Source organism: Gadus morhua, chromosome 1, assembly GCF_902167405.1.
Source record: "Gadus morhua chromosome 1, gadMor3.0, whole genome shotgun sequence".
Taxonomy (NCBI): domain Eukaryota; kingdom Metazoa; phylum Chordata; class Actinopteri; order Gadiformes; family Gadidae; genus Gadus; species Gadus morhua.
The window spans coordinates 14,599,284-14,609,283 of NC_044048.1; the positions used below are offsets into that span (position 1 = coordinate 14,599,284).

At 42.9% G+C, this 10,000-nt stretch overlaps 1 protein-coding gene across 2 annotated transcripts in view; it reads left to right on the forward strand.

The window, feature by feature from the left end:
• Positions 1–2,603: 2,603 nt before the first annotated feature.
• LOC115552312 (transcription factor PU.1) overlaps positions 2,604–10,000 on the forward strand; it is a 10,965-nt gene continuing 3,568 nt past the window's right edge. The window contains exons 1-3 of one of the 2 annotated variants that reach the window (XM_030368290.1): positions 2,604–3,032; positions 7,496–7,583; positions 7,868–7,902. In XM_030368290.1, coding sequence (XP_030224150.1) covers positions 7,882–7,902 — 21 coding nt within the window. In that variant the 5' untranslated portion in view covers positions 2,604–3,032; positions 7,496–7,583; positions 7,868–7,881. Of the gene's footprint in view, positions 3,033–6,872; positions 7,584–7,867; positions 7,903–10,000 lie in introns of those variants that run through there. The other variant, XM_030368281.1, reaches the window with a different exon arrangement.

Below are 10,000 nucleotides of genomic sequence, written 5' to 3' on the forward strand. Positions count from 1 at the left end.
AAGTGAACTTTACATTTCAGAAAAAGAGAGTGAACAGGAACGAAAACGATATGTGTCCTCTCTTAAGGTTGTGTGTCTTACAGTGTCAGAATTACAGCATCACAGTTATATGTGTGCCTGCGTGTGTGCGTGTGTGCAATTTTATTTAAACGATACACTACTTTTGTTTAAACTATTGAGTTTAGTTTGAAATCTTTGTTTGTACCATTTTTCAAAAGGACAGTTTTTCTCTAAATATGAGAAACAAAAAGGTGTTGTTTCTGATCAAGAAAATTTATGAGAAATGATTCTCTAGTATAATATAAATGGATACATTTATATTTAAATGTTGTTATCCGATAATGTGAAGGGTTGAATTAGGAAATAGCATCATGTACTTGAAATTCCACACAACTTTCTCAGAAGTTATTTCTACCCCTCGAAGAACCGGTTGCACTACCCTATTCGAGGGGGTACAGTAACACACTTTGTGTACTGGTCTTGCTTTGTTCCAGTGTTGGTCAATGGGACTCACTTGGGCTGTCATTTGTTCAAACAAGCAAAAAAGAGCAATCACACACATTTATCTGTGTGAGAACCGGTCTAGGAGGAGAAAGAGTGACAGGGGCAGAGAGGGAGAGAGGGGGAGGTTTGCACAGGCAGCCTATCCCAGATGGTCAGATTTTCCCTAGTTCTTTGCGAAAACACTGGCCCTCTTAGCTCAGCTGCCATGATATTGGTGAGTTATTAACTATAGGCAGAGATTTATGCACACACACAAACATACAGATACAATTTTAGTCGTAAAGCCCTTAATCACAGTAATAATAATAATGATAATACATTTTATTTATAACGCATGAACTCAATGACCTCAAAGTGCTACAATGCACATTAAAAGATAAATACAACATAAAAGACTAACTATATTAAGAAGAAAAATAACAGAACATAATCCACAGTCTGTGGGGCCCTTAGATGGTCAGGGAGAGCATTCCACAGACTGGGTGCAGCTGAGCAGAAGGCGCGATCGCCCATAGTTCGGAGCCTTCTCCACGGAAGCTGGAGGAGGTTGGCCTGTCCAGAGCGGAGATGGCATGATGAGGAATGGGGGGTATTGAGTTCTTTGAGGTATAGGGGGGCAGTGCCATGGAGGCACTGGTGGGACAGAAGGGAAATCTTGAATATGATCCTGTACTGGACAGGAAGCCAGTGGAGGGATTTGAGGATGGGTGTGATGTGGTGGTACTTCCGCACCCCCATCAGGATCCTGGCAGCACAATTCTGGATGTGCTGCAGCCGCTGGATGTTCTTGCTGGGGATCCTGATGAGGAGTGCGTTGCAGTAGTCCAGCCTGGAGGGGACAAAGGCGTGGACAAGTTTTTTTGGAATCGGGGAGAGTGAGTATGGGGCGGAGTTTTGCAATGTTCCTGAGGTGGAAGAAGGAGGTTTTGCAAAGGTGTTGAAAGTGGGCCTCAAAGGTCAGGTGAGGGTCCATTCTGACACCGAGGTTAGTGACTAAGTATGAGAGGTGGATGTCGTGGCCGTAGAAGCGGATGTTGGTGATAGTGGATGACCGGGTCTGGTGTGGAGTGCCAACAAGAATGGCTTCCGTTTTTGAGCCATTGAGCTGCAGGAAGTTAGCCGCCATCCACACCTTTATTTCCTCCAGGCAGGTGGAAAGTGCGGATAAGGCTGCAGAGGTGGTTGGGTTTGTTTTTATGTAGAGTTGGGTGTCGTCAGCGTAGCAGTGGAAAGATATTCCAATGCCGGCTGATGACACGACCAAGGGGGAACATGTATAGCATGAAGAGGGTGGGGCCAAGGACTGATCCTTGAGGGACACCACAAGTGACAGAGTGCGTGTACGATTTAGCATCACCCAGTGATACATACTCTGTTCTGTCCGAGAGATATGATGTGAACCATGCCAGGGTGGTGTCAGAGAGACCGATGGAGTAGTGAAGGCGGTGTAGAAGGATGTGGTGGTCGACGGTGTCAAATGCTGCAGTGAGGTTGAGAAGGATGAGAAGTGATGGAGAGCAAGCATCAGCAGTCATCAGTAGGTCATTTGTGACCCCAGTTTCCGTACTGTGGCCAGAGTGGTAACCAGACTGGAACTTCTCATAAAGACTGTCTGTTATGAGGTGGTTGTGGAGTTGGGCAGAAACGACCTTTTCCAACACCTTTGATGGGAAAGGGAAGTTGGAGACTTGGCGGTAGTTGGCAGGTGCTTCATGGTCAAGGCTGGGCTTTTTGAGCAATGGCTTGATGACAGCAGTTTTTAGAGACGTGGGGACATGGCCGGACCGGAGAGACTGATTGATGATTTTGGTGATCATGGGACTAATTGCAGAGGAGTGACTTTTTATCAGGGTTGAGGGAAATGAGTCCAGGTCACAGGTGGAGGGCTACATCTTCCTTAGGATGTGTTCAATCTCATGCTGAGTGATGTCATTCGAACAGCAGAAGAGCTGAGTAGTCCCTGACGGTTGGCGGATGTGACTGGAGATACAGGAGGGGCAGAGGGGCTGGGGAGAAGAGAGGGCGGGGGCGGGGGGGCTAGAGTGAGGGGAGGGCGGAGGGGCGGGGGGACTGGAGAGAAGGGAGCGGATGTTGTCTACTTTCGATTTGAAGAAGGAAGTGAAGCTGTTGCACCGCTCCTGCGTGTTGTCTGAGTGTAGGGGGGTCTGAGGTTTGAGGAGAAGATTTATGGTTGAGAAAAGCTGCTTGGAGTTACCAGGGCTATTGTTGATTATGTGGGATTAGAACCGGGACCGTGTGTCACTGAGGGACTTGCTGTAGGCCTTCTGATGTTCCCGGTAGGCTAGTTTGTGAACAGCAAGTCCTGAGTCCATGAAGCGCCGTTGAAGGACACGCCCCGTTCTCTTCAGCAGTCGTAGCTCACTGGTGTACCAGGAGGCTGAGCATGTGATGGTGATGGTTCTGGGCTTATCTGGGGTATGGCGGTCCAGGAGGGTGCCGAGTGATGAATGGTAGAGATCCACAGATTCAGTGACTGAAGGGGGGCTGGCAGCGGAGAGATGGAGGAGGTCAGTAGTCATGGTGTCTGGGTTGATGTTTTTGAGGTTCCTGAAACTGATTTGTCTGTTGGGTTTATTGAGGGGGGACAGAGTGGATAGCTCCATTGAGATGGCCACAGTTATAGTCTGGCTTTACAGGCCATTTATTTATGAAACACCCTGACCCTACCCTTCAAAAACCAGACCTGAACAAATTGGCTGTGAAAAGTGTCCAGATGTAAAATGAAAACAAACAAAAGTTTGAAATTATATTTCATCATCGAGTGTAAGTGTTAGCATCGTGACTAGTGATCTTTGAATCAATTGATACTACCTGAATACATTTTGGACACATGGCAAATAACAAGTAATGTTTGTTCTTGTAATATTTGAGTCAAACCAGACATAATTTTTACTAGCGATTTTGCTACAGTAGACTAAACCAGGGGTTCTCAACCACTGGGCCAAAGACCGGTACAAGGCTGCAGTATTTGGAAATGTTACCTTAAAAAAAAGAAATTTAATAATATTACAATTTCTTGCCTCTTAATGGGCCACTATATTTTTATTATGGAAATAGATTTGGTTGATGGATTTGATGGATTCGTTTGAGTTTTACTTGGCACAATAAGTACCCCAGTGATGCTGTAGAACTGTTTAAGACCTGTTTTACCAGAATCACAAGCAGTGGCGAACTTAGCCCTTTGGGGGCTCCAGGCGAACAGTCATTTGGGGGCCCCTGGATCTACCGGTCTAATGTACCTTATATCGCATAATATATGGCATAATGAGATACTCCATACAAGGGATGAACAAAAGTCACTATCCTTCTTTCATGCAAATGTTAATTTTCTATTTAAAAATTGAGAATAACATACAAAACAATAAGATTAGTTATGTTGACACATTACACTGACTGTTAACCTTATGTCATCATTTACCTGAGGGTTTCCCAGTAGGTCACAGCAGCTATCTGCTGTGACCTACTGGAAACCACTACTGGAAACCTACTGATAGCTGCTTCCAGCTATCAGTATTTTTCCTGTGCTCTTCAGACCTTTCATGGTTGATTAGATGCATTGCAAGGTTATTCCAGTCTTTAAATCCTTCCTCACTCAGTTGTTTTTGTTTTCCAAAAAGGCAACAACAAAAGCAAAAAACACGGTCTGCACTTTCACTGTAGACTAACCAAGACCTGTTCACCCTCTCACCATTTTTCATTACTATGTAATAGTATGCTTTTGTGAATCTGCGGCCTTTGGGCCAGAGTGCTGGGTCATCCACAAGAATATGTGTGCACCTGCCCGAGACACAGCAGCTTGGGCCAGAGTGCTGGGTCATCCACAATATGTGTCTCGCAGTCATTGTTATCGTTATTGTCATCAATTTCAATAACCGAAGTGGAAGAAGGAGAGTGAGAAATATTCACTACCAGTTGTGCATCATCTCCGTCAGTTTGTTGACACACGTCATTAGCATCGCTGCTGGCTGAGCCAGAGCCACTTGGAATGAAAGGAGCAGTAACGTGACAGCTAACGACGTTGACGGCTGCTCATGATCCTCCGACGGTCCCGCTGACACTGCGGTGGCTGTAAAAAAGCTGGATAGCTTTGGTAGCTTTGAAAGAAAGTCCTGCCTTTGGTCTTTCTTCTTCTTTTTATGTGACCCGCTTTCGTACGATCGCTTCATGTTTCACTCGATTTATGTCTCACTCGATTTCTCTCTCTCTCTTACCGCTTACTGTTTTGAATTTGACTTCATTGAGCGCACTACATGGAATAGTCCATGTAGTGCAGACTCAGTGGCGGGCCGTACTATTAGGCAAACCAGGCATTTGCCTGGAGCCCCGGGCCCCATAGAAGGTTTGTGGGGCCCCCAAAATGCCCCAATGCATATATTTTCTCCCCATAGTTATAATTTTTATAAAAATCTCTTCACAATAGTAGCATCGGGATGTCTAATTACTCATGTTTTGACGATCTTTCCGTGTGCACCCCCCTTCAGTCTGCAGCAGACTGAAGGGGGGTGCACACGGAAAGATCGTCAAAACATGACGATTGGGGCATTTTGGGGGCCCCACAAACCTTCTATGGGGCCCGGGGCTCCAGGCAAATGCCTGGTTTGCCTAATAGTACGGCCCGCCACTGATCACAAGTATACTTGTTGTCTTTAAATAATAAACTGTGTTTTATTTGTAATAATGTTCCTACAGCAAAGCTTTTGTCAATTTTGCATAGAAGAATTTGTTTGCAAACACCATTTACCCTGTACATTTTCATTTGAGCAAATGTCAAACAGCACAGTGTATAGCTAACATAGTCATAATGTTTTTATTGGCTTGATGTGTACACAGTGTATCACAGTCCTGTTGTTAGACTGTTGCTGTCAGTCTAATAATGATGCTAATAATTTGGGCATGCCAATCGGGTGCCGCTTTAGCTGTGATTGGGTGGATTTGGGTGGAAAGAGATTTCAATAGACCAATAGCTTCTGCCTGCCTGTCGAGTTTGGGCTTGTTCAGTGTGACGTCAGATCACAATGAACACCTCCATTACTGAAGTATGGAAGGATAGGAATGTTAATGGTATTCATGTTGTTTTGTCATTGTTTTGTAATTAATCGGGAAATTATTTGTAATTATCGGATGACATTGCTGTGTTTGAAGTATCGCCCAAGAAAAAACAATGATGCATTCTGACTTACAAGCCCTATTATTCAATCTACAGAGTTGGCAAAATTGGACCAGAGTAAATGTCGAGAAAAATTCCCTAAATGGATTGACGCATTGTTTGCCGTGTACACTTTGTAGTTTGGATGAGTTTTAAGATTTGAAACATTTGGGATAATGTTAGTACTCAACAAAATTCATAACATTAGTTGAGTAAATAGTTGAGTTGAGTAAGACACATAAAAACGTCCGGAGAACATCTTGTCAGGGTTACCTTGTCTGCGGCACTTTATTCTTTTTTATTACATTGTGTGATCAATATGCGCAGGGTGGCGGGGGGTATTAAAGGCCCACTATGCAGGATCGGCCATTTCTTCGCCGGTTTTTGGTTTGCGTTCACATTTTTCTCTACTCAGCTCGCCCTACAGCTCGGAGTAGGTATTTTACAATAACAACTCGTTGACGACCCTTCCCCACCCACTTCCCCCTATTGGTGGCCGAAACCACCAATCGACCCATAAAGTGTTATAGAAACATCACAATGACTCTTAACCTGCTTAATTAAGTTAAATTAAGCTAAAAAAGTTGCATAGATCCCCTTGAATGGAACACGTTTCTGTGTGCATAACTGATAATTGTACCAGGGTACAAATAGCATTCACACTTCTAATTGCACCAGGGTACAAATAGCATTCACTTCTAATTGCACCAGGGTACAAATAGCATGTATTGATAATTGTACCAGGGGTGCAAATAGTCTCACCCTTGCCAGCAAGCATTAATATGCTTTCCCCTAGTGCCCCACCTGATCCCAAACTATATATCTTTGTTCTATCCATCCCCTGTGTTGGTTTTACGATGGATTCCATGACTCATATAGGCCACTGGCAATATTTCATAATGGCATAGTGGCTTTCATGGTGGCAATATTTGGGATGATTCATTTCTACACTAAAGATAAGTTATTGAAGTAAATGCATAATGATTACCACTTTGAGTGAAGCAGAACAAACTAACAACAATTCCCCTGTGTAATTTTTTCATTCATTTAATTTCAATATCCAAAAACTTTAAAAAGAGAAGTTCCAGGCTAGTGTGCCTTTGTTGCAGACAAAACAGACAAAGAGTTATAGCAAAAAATGCACACCGCAATCCCACATCCCCTAATAGCAGGGAACCAGTGCTATCAGTGGCCACTCATTTGAACCATCAGAACCCACAGCGACAATAATCTTACTGGCTAATTAGACTACTGCTGTTGACTTGACCATGGACTATAAACTCTTTCAGTTATCATCGCAAGAATAAGTCACCATGTGGCACAAGAATAACTTTAACGGCCTTAAAGGTTTGATCCTGCACTAAAAGTGCAAGTCCCAGCCATTTCAATGCTAGTCATACTAGTTTGCGTGTCTAAATATTTTTTTAAATATGTTGATATGTTTTAACTATGAGGTACAAAAAAGTAAACCAGTTTTGTTTGTTGTCCCTTGCCATGCAACTCCTAAAAATAAATAAAAACATAACAGAGTTACAACGATATTGACACCCAAATAGAACAATTACACAAGCCAGAGAGAGGGAGGCCAACAGACAAGACAGGAAAGGAGGCAGACCAGCAGACAGGCAAACAGTCATGGCGAGTGGGTTGCAGGTGGCGGGGGGGGGGTGATGTAGGGGTGTGGCCAACCCTCACCTGTGTTAAAGGTGCATGCTGATAACGTGGATATTCACAGGGAGGAGCTATTGGTGCTGGCTGGAGGAGTAAAATAATATAAACGAGCAGCAAACAAACCGGTACATCCATATATCAACAATTTCACAGGTGAAGGAAAGTGACCACCGCCCTCTGCTCTGATAGAGACCGCTCCGCGCGTAGGATACGCCGTCAGGTGACTCCAATACTCAGCCAGGTACAGCTCCCAGTGACTCACTCATTTATGTGTTGCTGTTTCAATTAAATTGCAAAAAATATAAGGGATTCATATTAGTTTAGTCTTACAATAAATTCTGAAAAAAATCGAATTATGTAAGAGGTAAGAAAATAGGTTATTCTTCTACTGAGGATGCTACCCTGAGAAAATATAAACTGGAATTTTGTGATTTTGACGTATCTCCTGAAAATGTTTGAGTTCATGTCTGTGCATCTGTGTTTGCGTAGTGTCTACTAATGTGTTGTTTTTGGTTGTCTCGACAGATCAACTGCCAAGAATGTTGGCTAGACTAGAGATGGTGAGTTCACATTTCTTTCTCTTTCTATACTTTATTATTGATGTATTTATATATGTCTCTATCTCCCCTTTGATCAATTAATGTACTAATAATCTGTTAATTAATTTATGTAATAACTTCAATGTTATGAATTATTATTCAGCTGGATTTGTAATGTTTGATCTGTTTCTCATATTGTGCGCTATTTGTTTGTTTGAATGTGTTACCATGCTGTCTTATTTAAGTTGACTTATTAACCTTATTCACCTAACAGTATGGCTACATAAACATTTATTACATGGTATTTATGACAAAAATATATAAAAAGTTAGACCAGTTATAACAGTTACACGCTGTTGTTTTTCTTTTTTATGTTTCTAAAATCCACTAGACTGTAGCTCACTGTTATCGTGATAGTAAAAATGACTCGCACTTGCATAAATTTGATAGTCAAAGTGCGGCCATACTTCAGAAGAACAGTGTTGTTGTTGTCTAACTTTAGCGTCCAATGAACATCCAGAACGTAGCATAGAGTATAGTGTGTTGCGTGGACAGTGAGCTCTGTCACTGTCCATCACAAAGACCACTGTTGGTTGGTCAGGAGTATATCGGGCAAACTCATTTAGAAGATATTGAAATTTATGCAATTCAAAATGTATACAGCTTACTGGTTCTAGGCAATATATAATAATTTACATAATAAGAGATGTCCGCTATATCGACTTCAAGCCAGGCTCAGGGGGAGACTGACTGTCCTCGAATGGTCATCTGTCCCTTTACCTTGCTTTCTCACACTCTCTCTATTTATCTCTCTCTAAGTCTATCTCTATGTCTTTTTTTTATGTCTCTCTCTATGTCTCCCACTATTTCAATCACTATGTCTCTCTCTATGTCTGGCTCTATTTCTCTCAATATCTCTTTCTCCTATGTCTATCTTTATGTCTCGCTCTCGTCTATCTCTCTCTCTTTGTATCTTTCTGTGTCTCCTTCTATATCTCTCTCAATATCTCTCTCTATGTCTCTCTATTTACCCCCTCTAGGTCTCTCTATTTACCGCTCTCTGTCTCTCTATTTATCTCTCTCTATGGCTCTCCGTAGACCCCTCTCTCTGTCTCTCTCTCTGTCTCTTTCTGTCTCTCTCTCTATCTCTCTCTCTATGTCAATCTATTGACCTCTCTATGTCTCTCTACTGTCCTCTTTCTATGTCTCTCTACTGTCCTTTCTCTATGTATCTCTCTATGGGCCCTATCTTGCATCCGGCGCAATTGACTTTTTTTCACTGGCGCATGTGTCGTTGCTAGTTTGCAACTGGCGCAGAGTGTTCTCTTCCCTCCTGTGCCACGTGTCAGTAAATTAGGGAATGATCTTGCGCCCCAAGGGGCGGTTCGGCGAAAGGCGGAGGCGTGTTTTGGCGCAAAAGTTCCCTGGTGCTATTTTGCAGTTTCAGAAATCACTTGCGCCACAAACCAGGAAATACCTGGTTTAAAGTCAGTGGCGCGTTCTTCAGCTGCTATTTTAAGGGTGCATGCATAATGTTGCTTGTGCACTTCGCACATACGCTTTGCTTCTCTCATCTACCTAGCCACACATTCTTGGTAAATTATTCGCGAAAGAACAGCTGATACAGTGGTAATAAGTTGTACTTTTAAATCAATGCATCTGCAAACACGGTACAGCAAACACATATTTTCTTGACACAGACATCGTGTACATGCCCATAACTTTTAGGATTGATCGTGAGAAAACATTGTTTTACCGCGAGTGAGTGTTAAAAAGAATGAATGAATGCGTGTTTGTATGTGTAAAATAATTTATGAATGCGGGCGCCCGTGTGTGCGTCCATCTGTTTAAACACACGTCAAAATATCAACTTGTCAGAATCGAATGCGCTCATGGCTCTTAAAGGGGGTGGGAGATGGCACTTTCATTGGTTTATTGCACGTTATGCCCAAACCACACCTACGGGTAATTAGGCTACTTCAGACCAACCCTTTTTAGATTTGCACCAGGCGCAAGAGTCATTTTTGCGCCGGTAAAATAGCAACATCGCCATAGAACCGCCCACAAAGCTACTTGCGCTTGGCGCTTCTCACTTGCGTTTCAGACCGTTAAATAGGGC